This window comes from Sphaerodactylus townsendi, linkage group LG01 (assembly GCF_021028975.2).
Source record: "Sphaerodactylus townsendi isolate TG3544 linkage group LG01, MPM_Stown_v2.3, whole genome shotgun sequence".
Classification (NCBI taxonomy): Eukaryota; Metazoa; Chordata; class Lepidosauria; order Squamata; family Sphaerodactylidae; genus Sphaerodactylus; species Sphaerodactylus townsendi.
The window spans coordinates 48,978,363-49,004,581 of NC_059425.1; the positions used below are offsets into that span (position 1 = coordinate 48,978,363).

A 26,219-nucleotide genomic window follows, 5' to 3' on the forward strand; every position below is an offset into this window, starting at 1 on the left:
CATAATCCTTTTTTTTTGCCTCCCTTACAGCAGCTAACTTGCTTCTCTTTTGCCACCATTTGTGTTCCCTCTCATATTCTTCATCAGCCAAACTGACTTCCATTTTCTAAAAGACATTTTCTTTTTTCTGATAATTTCCTCAACCTCTCTTGTTAACCATGGTGGCTTTCTTTTGGACTGGGTGCTGCCTTTTCTAACCTGTGGAACACATTCCAGCTGAGCTTTTATTACTGTGTTTTTAAATAACCTCCAAGCATCCTGGACAGTTTTGACTCTCTTGATTTTCCCTTTCAGCTTCCTCGACACTATCCCCCTCATCTTTGAGAAATTTCCCTTTCTGAAGGCGAATGTAACTATATTAGTAGTTGCCACTTGTTCGCATGCTGAGATACTGAATCTGACAGCATTGTGGTCGCTGTTCCCTATCGGCTCAACAACACTGACTTCCTGCACCAGGTCCTGGGTCCCACATAGAATTAGATCTAGGATCACCTCTCCCCTGGTTGGTTCCACAACCATCTGCTCTAAGCCAGTCATTTAGCATATCCAGGAATGCTCTCTCCTTACTATGACCTGAACATGCATTTTTCCAGTTTATATGGGGATAGTTAAAATCACCCATTACCACTACATTTTTGTTTTTGTTGGCCTCTCTAATTTCTTTTTCCATCTCAGAATCCTCTTGTGCACTTTGGTCAGGGGGACGATAATATATTCCTAATATTAAACTGTCCTTCACACCTGGTATTGATATCCATTCGTTTATCAAGTTTTAGTATTGTCTATGTTCACTGGCAGTGGCCTCCCAGGATTTCAAGTGGAGGTTTTTCACATCAGCTGCTACATGATCCTCTTCACTAGTGATGCTGAAACTTCCACCGAGTCACAGTTCCTACCTAGATCCAGTCCCGAGCCCACACAATTTCTGTTACCTCAGTAGGGCTGAGAAAGATATCTGCTTAAGATCTTGGAGGGCCATTATGAATAAGAATAGTCTGTACCAGACTAGACAATGCAGGCATTCAACTTAGTATAAAGCAGAATATATGACCAAATTATGACACTTATGATTTATATTCTTAGCTATATCTGAGCTACCAGGGATAACATTTTAAAGGGCTATGGCTTAGTGAGACCAAAATAATTAAATGCTTTGCAATAGCAACAACAACAATAGCAACAACAACAACAATATAATAATAAGTTGCTGTACCTTGCTCACACGGAGAAGTTGGTGCGGACTTCGACCTGTCATCTTCTCCTGGTGAGGATCCAGGAACTAGAGGTTGTGATTCAGCACCTGGAACAAGCTAAGAATAATCCAATAACAGAGAAATTTAGCTATAACAAAGCATTCAGATGTGATAATTATGACAGTAAATATGCAGTTTCAAATAAAAGAAAGCAGCTGCACAAAAGATGAAGGCAACTGAAAAGGCTTCTTGAATTGCCATCTGTTTGAAGTTTTTTAACATAGTAAATAAAAACTTCTGTTTCCAAAGACAAACTGTTAGGCTTGCCAAATGCTCAGAAAGGAATTTTAGCCACACATGTGAAAGCTGACCAAAAACACCTCTGAAACACATTATTCCCTGAAGAATTTGCACCTTGGATTCCAATGCTGTCTAAAATAAAGACTAATACACCGAGAAAGCTAAATGATCAGTATATCATCAGAGTTTTGGCAGAACAGAATTTACTGGACTTCAGCAAAATTTAAAGACGAGGCTCTTGATATCATGATGGTTGGCACTCATGGCCAATGGCATGAATGAATTAATGACCATAAGTGATCTAATTGCACATAATTCAGTTCTAAAGTCCATGTGGCCCTATATCCTAACAGTGGAAGATAAACAAAAATAAACAGAAGGGGCAAAAGAGTACTGGAGGTTTCTTCTTACTCCATTCTTTTTGCTGGGAAGGGTATACAACAGGTTGCCAATAGATTTTGACCTTAGGGTGCAGAGTCCATACTATATACTGTAGTCATCATTAGTACTGAATTAGTAGCTTGCGCCGTTTTGTACACTAAGCATATGATTTCTATAGCTACTACTTTTGCAGCTGTAGCTTATGGGAGCATGTTACTCCGCTTATGCAATGCAGGAACTAAGTACATTATTATTTATTAGATGACCCACTACATAGTTCTTGTCTAAACACATCACTAGAGCAGCATGGAATCACACCACACTGAAGCTGCTTCCATGATGTAAAGGTATCAGCTGAAAAAGCCTACTGTTTGAGTTCTGGGGAACAAGTTATCCCCCAACAGCATACTAAATGGGCATTTTTGACATTCCTCTGCATTTATAAGAAGGAAAAATCATCAAGTGACAGATCACCTCCAACCTTAAACCCCAGTGTAGGGAGCAATATGTCTTATATCATTCCTTGTCATAATTAGTTTCCTGTTTTAGCAGATGAATACTGAAATGGGGATACAGAAATTTGCCTATCCCCACACATATAAGTCTGCAGCTGCCCTTGAAAGGCAAAATCAGGAATTTATTGCAAAATGTCTATGCTACCTCACCAGGTTACCTTTCTGGGGTGGCTTTGTGCTTAAACCTGACAAAGGGACATCTGCCCCGCACCCAAATCTACCTGGTCTCTGAGGTGCTACTGGATTCAAATCTAACTGTTCTATTACAGACTAACATGGCTACCCTCTGAAACTATATCTAACTGAGAAGCATAACATTACATTCTGAAAACCTCTACCATATTTAACATAATCACTGCTGAGACAGCTCAACCTTATTGACACTCAATACAATTTATTACAATACTTTTCAGAATTAAATGTAAAAAACACTGAATTGGGAAAAGGTTTTATGGAAGGACCTCTGTGTGAAATGATACTGACATGTAGATTCATATGAGCAATGTCACAGCATCAGAAAATGAATGTAGGATTGGGATAACTTGTTTTTTTTTTTTTTTGGATATCACAAACCCTGCTACATGAGTGCAAACTTATGTAACTGGATAGCCAGATCAATAACATAACATGACAGATTTGATCACCTGCCACACTAATAGTGCAATCCATTGGGGGGGGGGCAGAGGTGGAGTCTTGGACAGGGGGCAAAGGCATGCCTACATGGATGTCCACTGTACTGCAGTGAAGGGCAAATGCATTGGCAGAGGGGCTAATTGGTTCTATAGGGCTTCTACCTTGGGAACATCTCCTATCCTGCCTGGAGACCTATGCTGTGTTTTAGTGTGGCATAGGCCACTGGGCAGCAATAGGGGTATTCACGTCAGTTTTTTATGATCCCTGTGCCACTTGAAACCCTTTAGACCACAGCAGAAATGTCTCCCCTGGGGAGACTGTTAATCTTAACAATTACCTGTTAATCTTAACTGTTAATTAACTGTTAATCTTAACAATTACCTTTTGGAATTGACTGTAAAAAAATTGACTGTAAAAAAATGTTGGTCACTATAAATCTCTGGTTGCTCAAATGTACAAATAGAAAAGAAATTTTTTTGTAATTATGGGACATCAGAAATATTAGATGGTTTATTATTCTGTCCCAGCGATCAGCTTCTGTGAATATTATTCCAATTTCATGTGCATCTGTCATATCACTGAGAAGAGAGTAGCACATCTGGCAAAAAACAAGTTCATGCCAATTTTTCAACAAGATAATAATGTTTATGTTCACATGTGTTCCCTCAAGAGGACTTCAAAGCAACAGATTTGATGTTTACATAGCTTTCTGACAAAAGTGTTTCCTTCTGACAATGGAAAGATGACTTTATTACTACTGAACTCAAATCTAAGTCTTTCCAGCATTTCTTCTAGCTCATGTTCTGATGTACACAAAGTGCATATTTTAATTGCCTGCAAAACACAAAGGAATGTTTGCTCCAGTATAACCTTTCATAAACTAGAGAATCCATGTCATCAGATTAAACTGGCAAAGGTATATTCATTTACACATACAAGATATATATCTCAGAGCAGTTACTCTGAGCCAGTAAGTTCTCTCTGCATGAACAACAGGATATTTGGACCAGACTATCTTGGGTTATTCCTTATATGGATTGATTCACATATAGAGGAGAAACATGAATAAATCCAGACCTTTTCACCTATATAATATATAGGTGTACTATACAGGAAAGCAGGCAATGTTGCAGAACATACTTCTCCCAAACCTACCTCCTTGGCCTTTTGCTCCTAGCTAGGACATGTATTTATTCAAAATAGTTACTTCTCCATCAAAAATATCTGAGAGAACTCAACATATTAAATATGAAATACACAATGGATACACTGCCAATAACAATCACAGAAAAAAATGAAATGAATCAAAGCAGTTTTGAAGCAAGCAGTAAAAACAATAATAAAAATGACAAGGGCACAGGATGCTCAAGAATGAATCAATTAGCATAATGTCTAGGTCATTTTTTAAATGTTTGCACCCAGCATCTAAAGTTTATTGCTGATATTCTGGTAGCCAGGCTCACACAGAGGCAACTGGTCCTTTAGCTACCCTTGACCCAGACTGGAAAGAACCCACTAAAATGTGTCCTCATTTACCCACAACAGCAGTATAAAATCCTATTTTGAGTAGTGGTATCTCATTGCACTGGTCTCTCTGGTAGCAAATGCTTTTCTCTGAGCAGCAATGATAAAAGGAGCTCATGTGAGATCTATCAGCAATCCACTGCTTCCTGTACAGAAAAAGGCAAAGGGTAGCCACTACAGATAAAAGGATTTTGATATTTCCTCATCCACAAGATTATTACAAAGTTTTTAACCAAACAAAAGAAACAGATATTGAAAAAGCTACTGGATGTGATGTCCTATCTTACAAGGTTAAATATCCCAGGGTCAATCTGAATGGCAAAATGATTCCTTATATAAAGACAATTATTCAGTAATGTGGTAAAAATACAGGAAGATTTACAGAGATGGTCCAAATTGAGATTATCTTGGGCCGTTTTTTCACAGCAAAATTGTACCCATGTTAACATGGGGAATATCCTAGTGCAGCCTGGAATTCTTCATGGTCCTTGAAGCTGCAATGGGTCTGTTCCTGTGTTGCACCACCATTTTCCCTTTTCCCTGTGGTTTTCAAAAACCGTCAAATTGAGGGTTCTTTTGAAATGTCTCTGTGTGACTCTGCCTGCCTCTGTGTGCTTCTGCTGCCGTGAAAACACCACAGCAGGGGCCATTTTTCCCTGCCTTGCCGCTCTGGCCTGCCCCACCAATCAACAGGCACTGGGTGTTTGACAGAATCGGCACCCCCAACCCCACCCCCAGTCTAAAATCCATGTTCTCCCCTCCCATTCGGGGCACTTTCAAACACACACACCCCAATCTAAAATCCATGTGCTTTTGAGAGAATCGCTCCCCTTCCATTTGAGGCACTTGCAAACACCCCTGTGCCTGTCTAAAATCCATGTGCGTTTGAGAGAATTGCCCTTCTCCCATCTGGGACACTTTCAACCCCCACCCCTCTGTCTAAAATCCACGGTTTCTCCATCACACCCTGGGATCATGCAGAAACAGCAGGGGGATTACATACTGGCCCTGCTTCGACTCCCAGGAAGAACCGGGGAGCCGTGTGGAGTCAAAAATTGGGGGGAAAGCACCACGGCACATAAGATGCCCGGGGCATTATGACCGTGCAAAAACGGCCTTGGCTAGGAAAAATTGCCAGTGTTAAAATGAATGTTTTGTCAAAGTTGAACTTTTTGTTGCAAATGTTGCCAATATATATAAGAAAAAAAACTTGAAAGAATGGCAAAATCAGATTAATAAATTTATTTGGAGCAATAAGAAACCAAGAATAAGATTTAAGATGCTAGAAGATGGGGGGAAAGAGGAGGTTACCTGTGCCTAACATTAAGTTATATTATCAAGCTTTCTAATGGATTTCTGATTGGATTTAAAACCAAGGTCAAAGGCTTATAAAACTAGAGAGAGCAGATTTGAAAGCAGAAATACATAGTTACCTGTGGAGTGGGAAAATGGACCAGAAGAAAGATCTGATCAGAAAAGATTCTTATGTAATATGGAGAGGACTTTTTGGAATATGGACTAAAACATGCATAAGGCTAAGTCCCCAAATGTCACCTTTAAAATCCCCTATGGGAACATATTATTACAGAGAGATAAGAAAGGATAATGACAACATAATCTATAAAGAAACAATCTTTGATAAATGATGTTCTTTTTGTAATTTTTCTTTTTTGTGTGTGTTTTTATACAGATAAAAATTAACAATTTTTAAAGAAATACAAGGTAATATGTCAACTGGTGCTACAGTTCTTTGCATGATACCAACATTCATTAGCTCTCATTTAAGATAATATCTTTGGTTACCTTCTTCCTTCTTTGTCCACTATTAGTGATCTTCTCTGGAGTGATGCCCAGGTCCGTAAGAACTTTAGCTATCCCTCGAGCATCCACTCCACAGTTTGGTGCCACATTTGATTCACAGCGTCTATGTACATTCATCTTGCAAACTGTAATTTAAAAACCAAAGGGAGGGGAGGAAAGACCAGGATAAAATTAGAATAGAGTCCCTTCATATATCAATGTCAACCTCTACCTTCCATGGTATATAAATCTGAACCTTGAAAGGCAACAACATGCCCTAAAATGAAAAAAAATGCAATATGAAAAAAACCCAACTGAATTGGTGACCACTTCATGCCATGCTGTTAAAAATGTAACACTGACTTCCTGCATCAGACCAGGTCCATCTAGGCTTCTTCCACATATGTGGACAACAAAATGCCCCTATCATTTCTGAGAGCATCTGCATGACTTGTGACCACTTCATGCCATGCTGTTAAAAATGTAACACTGACTTCCTGCATCAGACCAGGTCCATCTAGGTTGCTTCCACATATGTGGACAACAAAATGCCCCTGTCATTTCTGAGAGCATCTGCATGACTTGTGAGGAGTCTTAATGTGCCTCACAGTCCATTGGTAACATTTGGGTGAAAGTAGAAAGAATACCAGAAGTTGCAGCAGCTGGATCAATAGGAAGCTTGGGACTAGAACAGAATAGGGATGGAATGAGAGTGAAGGCACCATCCCTTTAATTCTCTGTTCCCCAGTCTTAATGCATTAGCCAGTGAAGCATTGCCACTAGCACAGGAAAAGAATCTCTTCCTTTCAAAAGCAAAATGTTTCTATATCATCAGGCAGAGAGATTTCTGCAGACTGGTTCAGTGGAAACAAATACCGCCATGGATCTGAATGGTAAACGACCTGAGAAGCCAGAATGGTAAACGACCTGAGAAGACCCTACTTAGCTTCAGAGATCCACAAAGATTGGGCCATATAACTATACTGTACCATATCATTCCATATCCCAAGCTTCTTTTATATTGGGTTTATAATATGTTTTAAATGGTTCAATATATTTTTTGTGACCTGCCTTATATATATTTTTAAACGAAGTACTGCATACAAGTGCATTGTATAAAAACATGCAATATTCAGCCTTTCTTGCTTTGCACGCTGATAGCCCCGTTTAACTGGCATATGCCTTCTATTAGAGAGCCCTCTTGTGGACGCACACCTTAATGTAATGCGGAGGTTTGTGTATTTCAGTAAAGCTGGGAGCAATATTGTAAAGGGTCTAGAATCTGTCAAGAAGCTAAACTCCTAGCACAGTCACTCAAGGTGGAATGGTCACAGCAGAGACACCAGATTAAGATGTATCCACCCCCTTCAAAGATCAACGCCCACATCAGAAGAAGAGAACACACAGTTCTAATCATGATGGAGGCAGAGGAATCAGTGAAGGCTAGCTATTGCGCAGTGGCAGGAGTGGCAAGATCTTTTGTAGACAGAAGCAGTGCAACTACAGCTAACCTTGGTTAGTATTGCAAAAAAGAAGGCAATAGTCATTACTTCTGACCAATGCTTACTGCAAAAATTCTATGATAACAATCTGAAGTGAAAAAAAAATATAGTGCTGGAAGATGATAGCTCCAGTTCGTATGCCACTCAATCAGCTAATAGGGAAGAGTGGAGGACAAATATGAGTTGTGTTATTCTTAATGACATGACTAGCTGAAACAACGTTCAGTTGTTGATGTGAAAGGAAAATTTGGCACAAATAAAGGGACATGGAATGTGAGAAGAATGAATTAAGAGAAGTTTGAAATTGTAAAAAGGGGAATGAAAGCCTTCGACAATACAGGGGAATGGAATGTTTAAACATTTCAATCTTGAGAGCGAATGAATTAAAGTGGATTGGATTAGGAAGTTTTCAGTCAGAAAAGTACAAAGTGTTTAACTCAGGGAATGGCAACAACAGAAGAAACAGAGTTGCTTTAATAGTGAGGTGAGAATGTCGCACAGGCAGTCAGGAGCTATAACATAAAGTCTGACTGAATAATATCAATCAGACTTCAGGGAAAGCCTATCAACATAACCATCATTCAGGTTTATGCCCCAACTACAGATGCTGATAAGGAAGAAATTGAAAGCTGTTATGTAAGTGTTCAAGAAGAAATTGATCATATATCTAAACAAGAGGTGCTGAGAAACATAGGTGACTGGAACGTAAAAGAAGGAAACAAAGCAGAATTAAATATTGTTGGTACATTTGGGCTAGGAACAAGAAATGAAGCAGAAGGGCAACACATAGAATTCTGTGAAAGCAACCGTTTGTTCATTGCAAACACATTTCAGGCAACCAAATAGACTAGGTTCCCGTCCCCAGAAACATCCAGCTGGCCTCTACGAGGGCCAGGGCTTTTACGGCATGCCCCCCCACCCCCCGGAATAGATTGCCTAAGGAGGTGAGGGCCCTGCAGAACCTACAGGAATTTCGCAGGGCCTGTAAAACAACCTTGTTCAATCAGGCTTTTCCATCCGGCCAGCCAGGGAGATCATGAGTATTCCAGCTACTGTCTCGGCCTCCTGTGGGTGTGGAGGGAAAGGGGGTGGGTTCTGTTGCCATCTGACTTCATCTGATTTTTGGAACTGTTTTACTGACTTGAATTTTATATATTGGTTGTTTTATACTATTTTTATATCGTCGTGTATGCCACCCTGAGCCTTTCGGGGAGGATGGGTTATAAGTGTGCGTAGATAGATAGATAGATAGATAGATAGATAGATAGATAGATAGATAGATAGATAGATAGATAGATAGATAGATAGATAGATAGATAGATAGATAGATAGATAGATAGATAGATAGATAGATAGATAGATAGATAGATAGATAGATAGATAGATGCTAAAATGACTAAACTGAGGCTATTGCTAGGAAAAATTGCTAGGAAAAATTCAAGGAAGGAGTAAAAGAAGTAAACTCAACATGAGATTGATTTGCTCTATAAAGCAGTGGTTCTCAATCTTCCTAATGGTGCAACCCTTTAATACAGTTCCTCATGTTGTGTTGACCCCCAACCCTAACATTTATCCATTTTACAGATGAAGAACACTGATGCAAAGAGTCTTAGGCAACCCCTGTGGTAGGTTCATTCCACCCGTAAAGGGATCCTGAACCCCCAGGTTGAGAACCACTGCTATAAAGAAAGCCACAGCCCTAAGTGTGCAAGACATAAGCAAGGCTGTCAATGATAGGATGTTTGGTAGGACAGTGATTCATAGGGGTGCTATGATTTGGAAGTGACTTGACAGCATTTAACACACGCATACACTCTTGTGGGAAAAATCCACAAATGTGTACCAAATTTTGAGCACACTCACTGCTGCACATCTTAAGAGGGGAGTATGCTTGCCCCAAATGGGGCTTGCTTCAAGATCATTGGCTCAGTTATTTCAGGAAAACTATAATAAATCTGGGCGAAATTCATTGTGTTTAATTCCTTATCTTTTAACTGCTTCTCTAGTCTACTCATGTCGAGTAACATCAAAGCTTCTACTCCTACATGACAATACAGAATGCAAGAAGAGTCCTAACTAATCATCTTAAGGGTTTCACAAGCCTAGTCTCTTGTTTGCAACAAGGCCTGTAGGAAACTTATGAAAGGGTTATGAAAGCAACCCATAGGCCAAGCTTTCCAAGACGTGTTTCTTAGGCGCTCTCATGCCGCAAGAATTCTGCCGGAAGGTGGGCAAGGAGGTCGCTCGCGACGCGAAGCGCGCGGGCGCCGCAGGAGAGGCCGGCGTGACAACAGGTTGCTCAAGATGGTTCCTTCCTTTTTCTCATTTACTTTTAGCCCGTTCGAAGCCTGCTCCTCGAAGCTCTCCGCCACGACACTGCCCTCCGACCTCCAGGGGTCGGAGGACAGTGAGGGAGGGGCTTCGGAGGCCAGCAGGCCGACAACGGGGACAAGGTGAGTGGGAAAGGGAAGGGAAACAGCGTGTTCCCGGCGGTGCTGTTCGCACCGCGCCGCCGGGAAGACGCTGTTCCCTCAAAAACAACCCTTTAAAGGGTTGTTTTTTAGGGCGGCCTGACGCCGCCCTGAGGGAGGGGAAGGGCAGCCAGGTCGGCGCTGCTGCGTTTCAGCAGAGCTGCCTGTGCGAACGGCGGCCTGGGGGCGGCGTTTTTACTGCCCCCAGGCCGCCGTTTTTGGCCCATGCGGAAACAGCCATAGTTTGTTCCCCCAAACATTTAGTATTCAGATATATACTGCCTTTGAACATGGAGTTTCTGTTTATGTGCGATGACTAATAGTCAGGGATATACAATCTCTATCCAACAGTAATCATGTCTACCAAGGTAACAACTGCTGTCCCTCAACCACAGCTGGGGGGAAAGGATCAAGGGCATAATCTCTCTGGCAGTCTTCAAGCAGCGGCTTGACTGACACTTGTCAGGGATGCTCTATGTTAATCCTGCATTGAACAGGAAGTTGAATTAGATAGCCTGTAAGGTTTCTCCCAACTCTATGATTCCAAGTGTCATTCAGGAAGCCCTGGGGTTGCTCTGCCACCACCACGCTGTCAAGCACTTTCTCTCCCAAAGGCAGGTTCAAAACAAATACCACCATCTTGCCCTCAAACCCTCTCTCTGCCTTCTCCTGGCTCTGCTCTGCCCCTCCACTGAGGATCGTCTCTTCCCTTTTCACTGTTATGAAAATCTTTTTTGTTGTTGTTGCACCATTATGTATGTTACATTTTAAAAGCAGACTTCAGAAGCACTAGCTCGCCAAGCCTCTGCAATTCCTCTGATTACATTTTCTCCCCTGACTCAACAGAGTGACTGTGGTATCAGGAATGCTGTGTAAAGGGCAGAGCAGAATTGGCAAAAGTGGGCAGGCTGCTATGCTTCATTTCACAGCAGATAGATCCTGGAAAACACATATGCAGCTAAATCCAGGGCCAGAATCGATGTGTCATTCCCCAGCCAAGCTGCCCATTTAGGTTTACTGTTCCTCTTATTGCATTATTACTATTATTATTATGCAGTGGCATTTAAAAGGTGCCTTTTAGGTCTCCTAATTTACAGGCTTGAGACTGTCTAACTGAGAAGGACCACAGTTTGTTGGTAGAACCCATGCTCTGCACGCTAGAAGTCCCAAGTCAAGTCCCAGATAACTTCCGTTAAACGGGTAACAAGTTTGGAAACACTTCAGCCTAAAGCCCTGAACACTTGCTGTCAAGCAGATAATATTTGGTAAGATGATCCAACAATATGACAGTTTTAGTTTCATGCTGTCTTATTGGGAAGGGCCTCAGTGGGACCTTCTATATGCTGAAGGTCCCAAACTCATCAGATGTCCTATTAAGAAGATTGTGGCCATGGCTGATCAGCATCCTAGGGGGAAAAAGATGAACGTTTTAATAATAAAAACCATGTATATGACAGAACTGACTTTGAGCTCTGAGACTGCCCACAGTGACACGACTTTGCATGTTCTCAAAACATCATAAATCAAATGGAGAAAATTACAAGCGATCTAATTAACTGAACATAAGGAGATAGGGAGGCGTCACTACAGTACTGCCAAGAATTGAGAAAGCCAACGTGGATGGCAGCAGCTGTTGCCTTCAGCCTCAATTTATCCTGTTCTTTCTGTAATATTCTGGGCTGTTGTTTGTCACAAACGCGGAACACAGATATTTAAAAAGAAATGTACGGGTCCATTACTCAGATTTAGTAACTTTTCAGTTTTACCTCATGGCTGCTATTTTAGAGCAGAACCACATGTTATGTGAAGTTCCATGATTCTTTTTACAAAGCTTTCTTTCTTTCTTTCTTTCTTTCTTTCTTTCTTTCTTTCTTTCTTTCTTTCTTTCTTTCTTTCTTTCTTTCTTTCTTTCTTTCTTTCTTTCTTTCTTTCTTTCTTTCTTTCTTTGCATGAAAAAGGACTGCTTATGCAAGGGGTATGGAATTTCTGGCAGTTGTCCCCTTCATATTGTAATCCAAGGCTCATGTCATACTACTGGGGACAGAAATTACCCAGTGCTCAGGAGTGACTTTTGGGTAGACAATTTAAGGGCCACCTATGCGGGTGGAAAGAGCAAATGTGGCAATGGGTGGGCACTACACCGCTCCACCTGGAAGGGCCCACCACCTCAAAGACCATGTTGGCGCAGTTAGGGAGAGGGCCAGGGACCTTCCCACGGGTGGAGCCAACTTTAGTTGCCTCCCACTAGGTTTTCAGCCTGGAAACATTCTCCTCTTCAACTGCTGTAGCATAAATTCTTTTTTTTTTTAAGGTTTTTTTTTGCAGCTGGGATTTGCTGTTGTTTTGGGGCTTTCCCGCACTGCCTGAAACCCCTTTGGAGGCAGTGGAATGGTGCAGAAGTGACGCTGTCCCTGGCTACCGCACGCTATGAATTGGGCTGCTCATAAACTCAATAATATCTTGGATTGGATTTGGATACATTGACCAGTTGGAAGAACGATCCATATTGTTTCAGGATAGCATTTATGGTGCTGCATTGGCAGAAGAAAATTTCATTTTGCCTTGACTGGGAGGAAACACAAGCTCTGAAAAAGAGAGCACACCCCTACCTTTGCATTGTAAACCTTGTCTCAGAAGACCCCAGAGTAACGAACCACAGTGGTCACAGAAAGTGGGCACTTTGTAATTGTGGATGCTGAACTTGTGAGGCATGTTGACACTGAAGCGCTGAGACCCCACCTAGTGGAAAAGGAGCACAACATAACACAATTAAAACCACATTGCTATCTAGGTTGGGTCTAACTGTGCAAATTATGAAGCACCTGTGTATATGAAAAGCAAGTTGCAAATAGTGGGGCAAGCCTTTATGCAATAGTCTGGAATTATTTATGCCACAACCAGCCCTTGGAAAATATTTTATTTAAAATATTCATATTCTTCCTTTCCTCAAAAGAATAGGCTCACTGCAGCTACAAAATGGCAGTGAAGTCAGTCACAAACATATTTTATCTCCTGTTAAAAAAAATGACCCTTCCAGCAGCACTTATCAAAAGCTGTAATCCTAAAGAAACAGTCCCCTCAAAATGCTGGGCCAGGTCTGGGATCAGCTATGGAAAAGACTCGATGATGAACAGGGCAACCTGCAGAATGGGCAGAAAAAGATTTTTCATTTTTGCCCCAGCACAACAGGAAGAAGGTTATCTTAGAGCTTGGCTCTCCAATATACTCATTTCCTGCATTTAGAAAGTTATTTTCCCTGTGGGTAAACATTTCAAATATGCAATCCCTCTCCTGCACTGATACAGCCAAAGAAAAGTTGAATAACAATAAAAAAAATCTGCTCTTTGTACCTTACTTAGAACTATATACCAAAGACTATGTGCAGTTGATATACGGGGTGTGGCCCGCCCTGTGGCTTGAGAACCAGCACCCTCCTTTTTGTACAGCCAACACATTTGGCAGACAGATATTAAGAAATAATCCCAGTGGGAACCCTGAAGAATCATTTAGGAGTATATGGAGGTTTGAAGGCTTTGGACAGCAGCATGATCTGGTCTAATTCAGCAGCATTCAAACTTTCATTCTTCATGGATAGAGTCAGGTGCATAGCCATGTTTGTCTGCAGTAAAACAGCAAGATTCAAGACTTCTTGCACCTCAAAGGACAAGGTTCCAAGCGAGCTTTCACCTTCAAAAGCTTATATTCTGAAAAGCCTATTAGCAAGGTGCTTCGGGACTTGAATCTTGTTATTTCTCAAGGAGAGCAACTTCCGCACACATATGCCTGTGAAGCACTCCATGAGAACAGCCGCAGCATGTAGCAGAAGTTTCTTAGGTATGAAAACTGGATGGCCCTGTTGTACCTCACTGTCATTCCATGTGACCTCAGGATACATTCCAGAACATACCTAATACTGCCACCTATGGCTGCATGTTGAAGGGGAAAGTGGTGGGCAATCTGTCTTTCAGGGAACTTCATCTGGCTTTATGAATCTTTTTACTGAAGCCCTTGCCAGTTTTCAAGGATCCACCAGTTTAAAGTTTGAAAACAATTACCCTAGATGAATAACTGTTGCTAAATAAATAATCAATTTGTTGTATACAAAAAGTGCCCCTGCAGACAGAGATATGGAGTATTTGGGTGCTGTGTGGTTTCCGGGCTGTATGGCCGTGTTCTAGCAGCATTCTCTCCTGACGTTTCGCCTGCATCTGTGGCTGGCATCTTCAGAGGATCTTGTGGAGTAATATGTAAAAAATATGGAGTATTTTTTCCTCACCATCCTCCCATCACTGGCTTTTATCCAGGAGCCTCAAACTGTTTGAACAATGAGAGCACCAGCTCAGAAATGCCTTAAAGCTTCCTGCAGACTGGAGCCCAAGAATGTAAATCAGCACAGGAACTCCCCTATCTCTGCAAGGCACAAGCTGGTAGATCATTATCTGCACAAGAGATAACAGCTTGAAATCACAAATTGTGGCCTGCAAGGTTTAGGGGATGACGTAGAGGGCGAAAATACAGTCCTCATCTGAAATAAGACTGTATGGATGACGTGTGGGTGTTGAACTGACATTCCTACCCATTCTGCCCAGTTTACAAGGCTACAAAAATATCCCTTAGGTTTAGATGAGCTCTGTCAGTTTTAACCTGCAAACTCACCCTTCAAAATGTAAATTCAGAAAACAATTTCTGTAGAATGGAGAAGCACTACTGAAGAACCACTAAAAATACTTTGAAGAAAAAATGGAACATTCCTTCATGATTTTTCTGAATCTATGCCTGGGATTCAGTACTTGGATTTTGAATCTTCTCAGGGACCTGAATAGTATATTCTCACAAGAATTATCAGTCTATGCCTCGAGACTGTCCCATACACCAGGCAAGAGTGCTCTTTATACAACGCCACCCATGTACTGTGGCCTAGATTCTGCAGTAAACCTCCATTAATGGAAACTGTTTTGACAGTGAAATGGGAATTCTCTGTCATTGCAGCCTGCTATTCTCATCAAAATGTAGCTTTTAGGGGACAGCCCCCCCCCTGCCCCCCATAACAGCAGGAGAGGGAGTCATAAGTCTGCACCAGAAGGGGAGGAACTGAGAAAACACTCCCTTTCATTACTTGAAACTTATCATGAGATCCATGTCCTTGTCTGAACAGCTATTGCCTGGAGCTGAGTTTATATTATCTAATGCAGCCCGCTATACCCTCCTCTTCAGGATGACAACATTTCTGCACCTTTTACGAGAACAGTATAAAGATCTATTCTTCAAGAACAGCCATTTCAGCCTAGCTGACAGAACTACGCATTACTTGTCATTCTCTGATTGGTCAACCAGCACAGAAGGAGAGGGGCTACTTCATTATTTTTCTTTGGTTTCCTGCTGAAAAGTCTTGCATGTGGATTATACCACTGATGTTCAAACTGAAGATGAGCACTTATAGGGTTTTTTAAAAATATTCCTCCATACTGAAAACTAACATGGCCTGGAACTAGCTATGATTGAATGTGTCCCCCTGAGGCTGAGAGTTGTTTTTTTTTGGTGGAAATAATTTTTTGCATTGTTGGGGCAGCGGATTCTATCAGATGAGTCTGCCTGCAGCCCAAAGTGGCACAGCCAGATATAAGTTTACTACCTCTACTGGGAACTCAGTCATGGCAAACAGGCAATAGTCTGAACGAGATACCGTAAAATCAACTCTAGAATTAGGGGAGGGGCTATGGCTCAGTGGAAGAGCCCTTGCTTTCCATGCAGAAGTTCCCTGATTAAACTCTCAGCATCTCCAGGTAGAAGGACCAGGCAACAGATGATGTGAAAGACCTCTACCTGAGACCCTGGAGATCCACTGCCAGTCTGAGTAGGCAAGACTGACCTTGAGGATCTGTTCCAGTGCAAGGCAGATTCATGTGTGTCCAGGTGTACTCAGCACCTAATTTTATCTCCAGAATCCAGATCTTATCTTGCTGCTGATTTATCATATGAGGATTAGCAATGTTTCCTAAAGAATGTATTTATTTCATTTATTGTTACTCACAAAAACTCAAGTAATTCCCATAACAGTGGAATCAGCATGACACTCTATTATAAAAAGAGAATGTTGTACTAAGGTATTGGAAGGATGGAAAGAAATTCAATTCAATTGTCTTGTAACAAACAAGGGAGGTGGCAGTAGCTTAAGATCCTACTCCTCTCCAAAACTCCAACTTCCTTTTATCTAGACCATTCCTTTCATAAATATTTACCTCATCATGGGCTTCCTGTTTCTTCAGTCCAGCACATTTCGTTATTATAAGCTCATGACATCGCTTGTGGACTACGCAAGTGCAAACTGTAAACAAGAGAAGCTGTGACAGCCCACGTTTTTACAAAGACCATTGCATTATTTTTCCCAGAGTGGAAGATTGAATTTAAATCAAAGGGAGGTTCTGGAGGGTTCTCCTTGGGTTTGAAACATTGAAGCCAAACTTTTCATGAGCATGTACAGTCGCCTACATCACCCCAACTGAGGCCCCTTCTGCACATGCAGAATAATGCACTTTCAATCCACTTTCACAATTGTTTGCAAGTGGATGTTGCTATTCCGCACATCTGCAAAGTGCATTGAAAGTGAATTGAAAGTGCATTATTCTGCATGTGTGGAAGGGGCCTGAGTCAACACAGGCAGCATTAGTCTTTAAAGGATTTTATTAGGCAATCCCTTCAAAAGCACTGCAGGGCTCCTGTACTCCATGGAAAAGTCCAATATATGGCCTACAGCAGGAAAGATCAAAAGGATATGCTCCCTTATTTAGCCCACTCAAATTTTAACACAGTTCATTTCAGTTATAAGGAAAAGAAGACACAAGATTCCATGAGTGCATCATAAATGATCTCATCTTGTGCTTCCTAAGATAAAGTGACAGGCCGCAGTAAGAAGGCAGGTTTTGATTTAAGGGGAAAACAGGGGACGTGCAGGTGAGAGAAGTTGAATTGTCTTCCCTTCCATGCCTTTACTTCCTACAGTTTACCTCTTCAAGTTCTTTTTCCTCAGCCAGACTTAGTTCTTGGTATGGGAGCCCAAACAGGGAGAAAAGAGCTCAACAAGAGAGATTAGGAGCCATGAGGTTAGGGAGCAGTCTCTGCTTCTCAATCATGCATTTTGTTCTTTAGACCAGACCCCCACCCCACCCCCAGACACACACACACACACACACACCATTTCCTACATATCAGTGTCAGGACACATGAACGTGCAGTTGGCAGGCAGAATTTGGCCTTCAGAAATTATATGACCAATCTTTCCCAGAATGCTTTAGAAAGCATCCTGCCAGTACCAACAGAGATCCTCCCTTCATGCTACAAATACAATGGATTCTGTGGTGCTCGGAGCAACTGAACCCCTGTGACCTGTTCCACAGTTATAACAGCCTGTGTGTCTCTTTCATGGTGCCCTGTGCTTCTGTTCAAAGATGCCCACAGCTGCAACACTTGGCCACCAGGAAAACAGAGGCCATATGATTCAATTTGAGGAAGAGGATAGACACTTTTAGGAATGAATTGCAGGACAGAGGGAGCCTGCTGTAAATGAAGGGTGCAGGCGAACGACTCTTTCAGGGCCCCAGAGGAATGGTTTGCTATTTTTGCTGTTGCTATCAGATGACTCTTACAATGCTCCCAAAATGGCTGACTGCCACTTGTGCAAATGTATTCTGGTTTTCATAGAATAATTGACAATATATGATGAGGTTAAACCAGAGAGAGTGGCTCAACTGGCCAGGATCCTAATCCTACCATGCTATAAATGTATCCAGATGGATTCATCTTGCATAATCTTGGATTCACATTTCACCACCACAAGGCAGTATTTGGAGAAGGCTGTGGTGCCATGGTGAAAATCAAAGGTTGCGTATACCAAGCACCTTGGTTCACCATACCATAGAACAACCTCCATATGGTGAGTTGAAAAGCAACTGCTTAACCACACAAACTGGTTTTTACTCACACCAAGACCACAGCAGGATTTTCAGCACTACTAATTTGCCATTCTTGGTAATCCATTCATTTGCACTTTCCATCCTTTTATATGCATTATATACATCTTTGCACCTGTGGGCACTGAGCTATTTGTTTTCTTGTTTTACTGTACTGTTTTAACTGTACTGTTTCTGGTTTTATTCCAGAAGCTTGGGCCTCAGACTTAAACTACCAAAAAGGCGGGTAAATCTACTGAAGCCCATGGGGGCTTCTCAGAAGTGGGGAGACTTTCTCGCTTTGCGAGCCTCCCCATGCTGCCAGAAAGCCTCTGTGGGAGCAGAAGGGTGGCACCACATCAGTGCCATGGGACACTACTTCCAAGTTTGGATGGGGCTGCCCACGTTAAAGAATAATAAAAAGGATTTAGTAAACTAAAATAATTGTTCCTGTGACCGTCTTCACCAGATATAATTTTTGATTTAGGACCACTAAGGGCTACAGAGCCCTATATTTACTGCACATGGCTTTTTGTTGTTGATATATATTTGCCATTGAATTATGATGCACATAGACCCTCTAGAACAGGATGGTTACACACAGTGTGTAGCCACTGGGCCTAATTCCACATCAAGCACATACAGATTGCCAATAACCACCCTACATTGAAGTCCTTCAGTCCCCAAGCACAGAAGAATTCCATGTAGGCTGTTTGCACATGGAAGGGTGTTGTGAATCTAGTTTCATTTTTCTCTGGAGATCCCACAAGAACTGCATGCACATAACAGCTGTGCTGCATGTAGAGCAGAATCCTTTGATCAGGGTCATTGTCTACACATTTCCGCATTTATTTCAGTAACCACAGGCATATGCAGTTACTGAATACTTATAAAAATTCGTCTGGAAGTGATTTTCTCTAAGTCATATCACTGATTTCATTTCAAGGCTCAATGAACTTCAAATGAGCTAGTTCTTTTACTATTATGTGAAAACTCATAAATCATGATCCTTACCTTGACATTGGTACCCCTGCTTTCCTATTACTCCCCTGTGGAAAAGAACACATACATGGCAAATTAGGAATACAGCACACAATATTTGCTGCATCTTCACATCACCAAGTTGATATGACAGAGAGAGACAGTTAATGACCAGGAACAAATGCACCATCTGGATGGTCACGCTGGCAGCATTCTTATTTATTCAAGGAGATTCTTTCTTTGGCTGCACAGATGAAATTCTCAAGGCTGAATTTTTCCGTTTCTTGTTTGCTCTGCTACATTTCCCAAAATGCTGCATGATTATTATTCATTGATTCTTATTTATTTGGTGCATTTCATATTACTGACAACGTTTGAAAAGCTGGGCCTCAGGTGCAGACTGGCACATTAGCTTTCCAGGAAAGTTCCCAACTGGCAACTGCCTTGGTGACTAGGAACAAGCTGGGTCTCTGTTTTAACATCCCAGACTGCCCCTGCTTGGCCTGTTGTGCCTTTCATGGCTTTAGATACAGAATAAAAGCTGGCAAGTGCTCTTTCACCCACTGTAATCCTGCTAACACCACAAAGGTTCCGATGAGAGCTGTTACAAGCACAAGGATAACACGTCAAGCCAACCATAATAACCTCAGTTATTCATACAGACAGGACTGGCTGAACCTTGTATTCTGGATTTTTAAAATTTTATTTATTGAAGATGATGAGTTGGTATCACAGATCAAAAAAAAGATTCCTCTAAATAATGTATTTCTGCCATTTTGTGGCCTTCGGGTATACATGCACACATGCATTCAGATGGATTTAAGCAATCAGTTTCCACCTTCATTCCCTGCTTACCATGAGCATTGAGGTTTCCAATAGCTAAGTGGAAGAATTAGATTGTTTACACTGAACAGGCTGTCAAGTTGTAGCTTGTTAAATGAGTGGTGACTACAGAACCCATTACATGGACCCCCTTCACACACTAACATGATGGCCACTGGCAGAGGACAGCAAGAATAAAACTACCATACTAGCCTGTGATCTCAATTAATCAAAGTTCTGAATTAAAAAAAAAACTTCTTCTGTATCAGTATTAAGGCCCATGAAAAATGTTATGCTTGTCATGTATGCTGACAAACAATAATTACTATTAGTAAACATTAGTTGTCACATTTCTGAAAAGAATTACTCAAGTCAAATAATAATAGAGCAAGCTTTGTTTTCTGCTGCTCCAGAGACGAAAACAAGGAGAAATAGATTCAAGGTGCCGGAAAAGAGATTCCACCTAAACATTAGGAGGAACCTCCTAACAGTAAGGGCTGTTCAACAGTGAAATACAATGCCTCGGAGGGTGGTGGAGTCTCCTTCTTCAGAGGTTTTTTAACAGATGCTGGATGGCTATCTGTCAGGAGTGCTTTGATTGTGTATTCCTGCATGGCAGGGTTTGGACTTGATGACCATTGTGGTCTCTTCCAACTCTATGATTCTTTGAAATTATAAGAAATCATGATGACTAAGAATGATGTTATCATGCATACTATGCAACTCAACAAACTAGCTGGTACAAGGAACATAAAACATTTTACCATATAAAGTCTCGGCAGTGTGAACAATAGGTTGGTTGTCTAAGATAGGTGGCCATAAATTTGTGCCCGTTAACCTGATGAACCCTGCGCCGCACTGCTCCCTGGCGCTTTCTGGGACGCATCCGCTCCCTAAACACATGTTCTTCATTGTCTTTGGGTGCTAGAACAAGAGAAGGAAAAAAGGGGGGAAAAGATCAGCAAATATACATTTCTGGTATACAAACTGGAAACAAACAAATGTGACATGCAGTAGCAATTTGAATCCATGGTTTCATATAATCCACATTTTTTATAAACCTAAAACCTGCACACAGAATTTGGAATTCTGTGCAGAATGAAGTAACTCAAGAACTTCAACAATACATCAAGAACTTTTGTTCTACTTTTTTAACACAACTGGGATTCAGACCTGAAACTCTGTGACAACCACGTTTGCCAGCCTCCATGTGGAGAGGCTACATGAGACCCCCTAGAATCAGAATTAATCTCCAGACTACAAAGAGATGTTCCCATGGAGAAAATAGCTGCTTTGAAGGGTGGCTTCTATGGCATTATACCCTATGAAGGTCCCTCCCCTCCACAAACTCCACCCCCATGCTTGCATTCCTTCCCAGTCTCCAAACAACGAATCAATGTGTAGATGGGTCATTTCAATAGGGCTTCTGTGATTGACTTATGATGCTAAATGTGATGGAAAATAGAAGAGATTACAGTAGTCAATGTCTGTTACCATACTACTGACTGCATGAAGGCAAATGAAAGATTAAACGATTAAAAATCTTAAGAAGACCCTCACCCACCCAAAGCAGCTGTTTTTGTAATGCTCAAAGGAACTAACAAGCAGCAGAGAAAGCATAATCAATGAAGGTTCTGTTTCACTGGAAAGGATGATTATTCTGTCCTATGAGGTTGATGGGATATGAGAGTTGCCTTGATGGAAACTTATTAAACTGAACAATCTGTATCTGCTGTACTGACTGCACATGGATATGCCAAGAACGAATTACCTATTTCACAAAGATCTCCATTCAGTGAATCGCAGAATTACCATGCCACTATTAAGGCCAAGCTGCCAATGGAGAATTGATTAGAAGTTAAGATGCACAACAGTAAAACGTGAAAAGAGAAAGAATAGGGATATGCAATCAAATATTGCCAGCCCTAGTAGTCATCTGACTTCCATGTGATCTGATCAGACAGACAATATCCAACACAATGAAAAGCTTCCTGATAGTTTTCTGAATCCCGATAATTTTCATCTCATAATTTTTGGAAACACTGGGAGCAGGGTGTCAAGAAAGATCTTTGAAAGCTAAAAGCCTAGAAAAAGCCTAGAAAAAAAATTCTTTGTCTTCTCTCATGAGTTGCTAAAGTTCAGAGTTGCAGATGCTGTTTGTTAAGAGAGTGCTTATCTGTTTAAGGTTATTCTGTGCCTTGTTAGATGGTGTAATCCCTGCTAATTGGAACCAGATGGAAGTGGCTATCCTGAGAAAGTTTTGTTTTGCATGAGATTTCGCTCCTCGTTAATGAGACCTAGAAGACTCTAGTTGAAAGTGTGTCCTCATTGGTCAGACAAGGGCCACCACATTGGTCAGTCTAAACCATAAATTTATACTCATTGTTAGCTAGCTACTTTTTTATTGATTTTTTTGCTATCCTCCATTCTGCTAGCACTGAACTTTGTATTTGCACTTGAGACATCTAGTGCCATCCTGGTAACAGTCTACTGTGGTTTGTTATTTTGTTGTGTGATTGTATGTACCTTCTTCCTTCAACCTGCTCCCAACAATTACCCTGCAACCTTTCGTTAGAGCCTTTTACTAGCACAAAGATGCCAAAGGTAGAATTGATGGACCTTCAGGCATAGCAAAAGTGGTAGAGTTGCAAGCATAACCACACTCTCTGCACCTCTCCTGGCACACATGCTAACACTGCATTACTGCTTTGGTTAGCCAGGGCAAGATTCCAGTGATGACACAACCAGTTGCAGTATAAATCCCATACTGGAATATGCAACCTGCAAAAACAAAGAGGCCTCTTAAGGCAGCATTGAAAGTCCAGCAAGTCTTAGGCCACTCAGCCAGTTCAGTGCAGACAGAGTAAACCATATTCTGCTCACTTCCTCATAGGGTTGCCAGGTCCCCTCGGGGGGGAGAGGGGGAATTTTACCAGGTTTAAAATGATGTCCAGGCCTTGACTGAGGCTGTGTGATGTTAATACTTCTAGAAATGATAGCGTCATGTTGACAATGATGATGGAGGGGTTCTAGTATTTCAAGAGAAACCTCTATGGTAAAAGGTGTTTCTACCACAGAATTTTGCCCAAATACCAGAGTGTCTCCCCTACCATTGACTGTGTGATGATGTCACTTCTTGAAGTGACATCATCATGCTAGTGATGTCAAGGCCTAGAACTCTTTTTAGGCCTGGCAAGACGCCTGCTGGCCAATTGGGTAGAATGGGGTGTGTGTGTGAAACCACAGAGCCTTCGAGGATGGGGCAGTATATCAAAATTAACAAATTAACAAATAAATAAATAAGTGGGGAATCCCCAGTGGTGGGATCCAAAAATTTTAGTAACAGGTTCCCTCGCCAGCCCCCCCTCAGCAAAGGGGGCAGAGGCGTACCTAGGCAAACCTGAGCCCTGGGCAAAACCTGAGTTGGATGCCCCCCCATGGGCAGCCATCCCACCACAACCCCAAATTTTTTTTTTGCACCAGGTCATTTCTAAATCATCATCACATTATAGAAAATGCCCCAACTCACAAATCTGAACACAGCAATGGTGAAACACACAGGTTCTTTGATAGAGACTGGTGAGATAAAAGGTACGAAAGGCTGAGAATCAATGAATTGCAGTACCTGAAAGGGATTAACCCAGTTCAGGGAGTTACATTATTAGTCGCAATTGCTATATGGAACCTTCACGTTCAAAGGCAGTATGCCTCTTGGGGAGGCAAGGGCGTGGAGATGGAAAAGCGGACCCAATTAGTAACCCACTCTTGGCACACACAAATAATTAGTAACCCACTCTCGGGAACTGGTGAGAACCTGCTGGGCCCACCTCTGGGAATCCCCCACCCCTGCTGGGGGTCTGGTAATCCTACTTCTTAATTTTTTGGTTTGGCTTGGTTTTAAAGTAAATTGAAACAGTATGAATGTGAAGTGTCAGCGTACTGTCTGCATCAGTTATAAACTAATTTTCAAAACAAGGAAAATACACTATTCTAGCAGCATATATAATTCTGTACACTGATTTATTTGGAGAACATATGATTGTTTTTGAGTCTGACGTTTTTCTCAAAGAAATCTTTGTACACCCAAGGGCTTGTTAAAAAAAGCAGAATGCAGAGGTTCCTTCCTTGTCTTCAGCTACTGTGTTAAACTGAAGGAAGTGGGAGGTAAAGGCTTGGGAAGAGATCACATACATCTTTTTTGTTTCCAGCTGTGACCCTGCCATCAAAGCAAAACCATGCTGTTGACATGCTGCTGCTTCTGCCTGCGTTACACTGCAGTGAGTGTGACCCGGCCTCCCTTCCTTAGGAAAAAAAAACACAGGAAAAATCTGAAAGAACCAACTCTAGTTTTAGGGAGTGTACATTTCTAAGGGGATTGCTTCTGAAGGATTCATCCTGGACCTCAAAGAGATTGCACGTAGGCATGTTGGACCAAAGCAAATCCAAACACAAAAGCCATTGCCATGGCTTTTATTAAGATCAGCCAAAATGACACAGAGACAGACTAAACATGTATGGATTTTACTAAACATGAGTAAAATTAGTACTGAACTGATTAAAAATGAAGGTATCTGACATCATTTCAGTTAGACTTCATAAAAGGTATTATGAGATCTTTGTTTTCAGACATTCATTCTGGGCAAATCAAATGTACACAAGTCTCCCAACAAGGTATCTAGGTTTTTTCCCAATGCTAATGCTTTGGATTCCAAAGTAGCCACTGACTACTTTGAAAGTGTGTACCATAAAGAAATTAGCTGAAAATCCTACTATAAGCATTAATAATAATGTACTCCTGAGATCTTCAGTATGACGGCAAAGATGAAGAACTGTCAAGTCCCTTCTGTAGTTAGCCATGAACTTTCAGGGTTGGTATCAAGCAACTTCAACGCCTATCAGTCATATTTTATTTTATTTAATTAAAACATTTCAATCTGCCTTTCTACACAATTCAGGGTCCCCATAGTGGCAAACATTACAAAGCTTTTAAAATAGTAATAGATGCAATGTATTTAAAACAATTAAATAAAACCTAATTTGAACACATAAATATGAGGAACAATACTCAGTTAACATGATCGTTGCATTCACTGAAATAATCTACATGGAGAAGTTTGTGTGCTCAGAAAAGGTGCTCAGAAAATTATGATTCATAATGAATGACAATAAGAAACCTTGGAGACAATACCATAATTATGTGGTACAAATTACACCAGCAGGCTTATTTCTGAATTGTATGAATATGGATTTTATTGAATTTGACTTTTTGTAGAACTAATATAGAAATTGATTGTACCTGATGTTCCTTATATCTGACTTAGGAATTAGCAAGACGAAAAAAACAAATAAAACCCAAGTTTAAGTAAAAACTGTACAGTTCCTAGAAACCAGACACAAGGCTGTTGTATTGATCCATTCTTTTTACTACAAGTGGAACTTATTTACAAAACGAACAATTCAAGTTAACTAGTTACAGTATTAATGATCCCATAGTAGAACATATGATCCGCAAAAATAAAGACATGAATGCCCCATCTCATAGCCCAGGGGCGTACTGCCCAGGAAATGTCCCCAGTCTATGGCCATTCAGTCACATTGGGGGGAGGGGCGAAAATCACCCCCACATCCCTGCTCCTCCCCCCCCCCCCCAGTCTATACACTGACTTCAAGACAAGTGACTGTGTTCAGATTTGTGAGTTGGGGCTTGTTCTATAATGTGATGATGACTTTGAGATGACCTGGTGCAAAAAAACGTTGTTTGGTCTTGGTGGGGGAGGGTGGCCGCCCATGGGGGAGGGGGAGATTCAGCTTTTTCACCAGGCTACATTTTCCAGAAATACGCCTCTATCATAAAGATGCTGGATGTTTTAAAGTTGTAATGCTCATCAACAGATTTCTCATATAGGCATGAGTTTGAAGAGGGGGCATGACCCTGTGGCAAAACATTTGTTTTGCATGCAGAAGATCCCAGGTTCAATCCATGGCATCTCCAGTTAAAAAAATCAAGTAGCAGGTTATGTGAAGGACCTCTCTAACCTTGGTGAGATTAATGCTGACTTTGGTAGACTAGTATGAAGTAGCTTTGTGTGTTGATGAGCATTACAACTTTAAAACAGATGTGACCAATGAACAGAAGATACAGATGATGTAT

The 26,219-nt window shown here is 41.3% G+C and overlaps 1 protein-coding gene across 2 annotated transcripts in view; it reads right to left on the reverse strand.

The window, feature by feature from the left end:
• PRKCE (protein kinase C epsilon) overlaps positions 1-26,219 on the reverse strand; it is a 391,410-nt gene that overhangs the window by 112,774 nt on the left and 252,417 nt on the right. For both annotated transcript variants that reach the window (XM_048482750.1, XM_048482757.1), the window contains exons 3-8: positions 20,833-20,992; positions 19,280-19,314; positions 16,559-16,644; positions 12,929-13,058; positions 6,350-6,492; positions 1,214-1,310 (exon numbers count right to left, since the gene is read on the reverse strand). In XM_048482750.1, the coding sequence (XP_048338707.1) occupies positions 1,214-1,310; positions 6,350-6,492; positions 12,929-13,058; positions 16,559-16,644; positions 19,280-19,314; positions 20,833-20,992 (651 nt within the window). The remainder of the gene's footprint in view (positions 1-1,213; positions 1,311-6,349; positions 6,493-12,928; positions 13,059-16,558; positions 16,645-19,279; positions 19,315-20,832; positions 20,993-26,219) is intronic.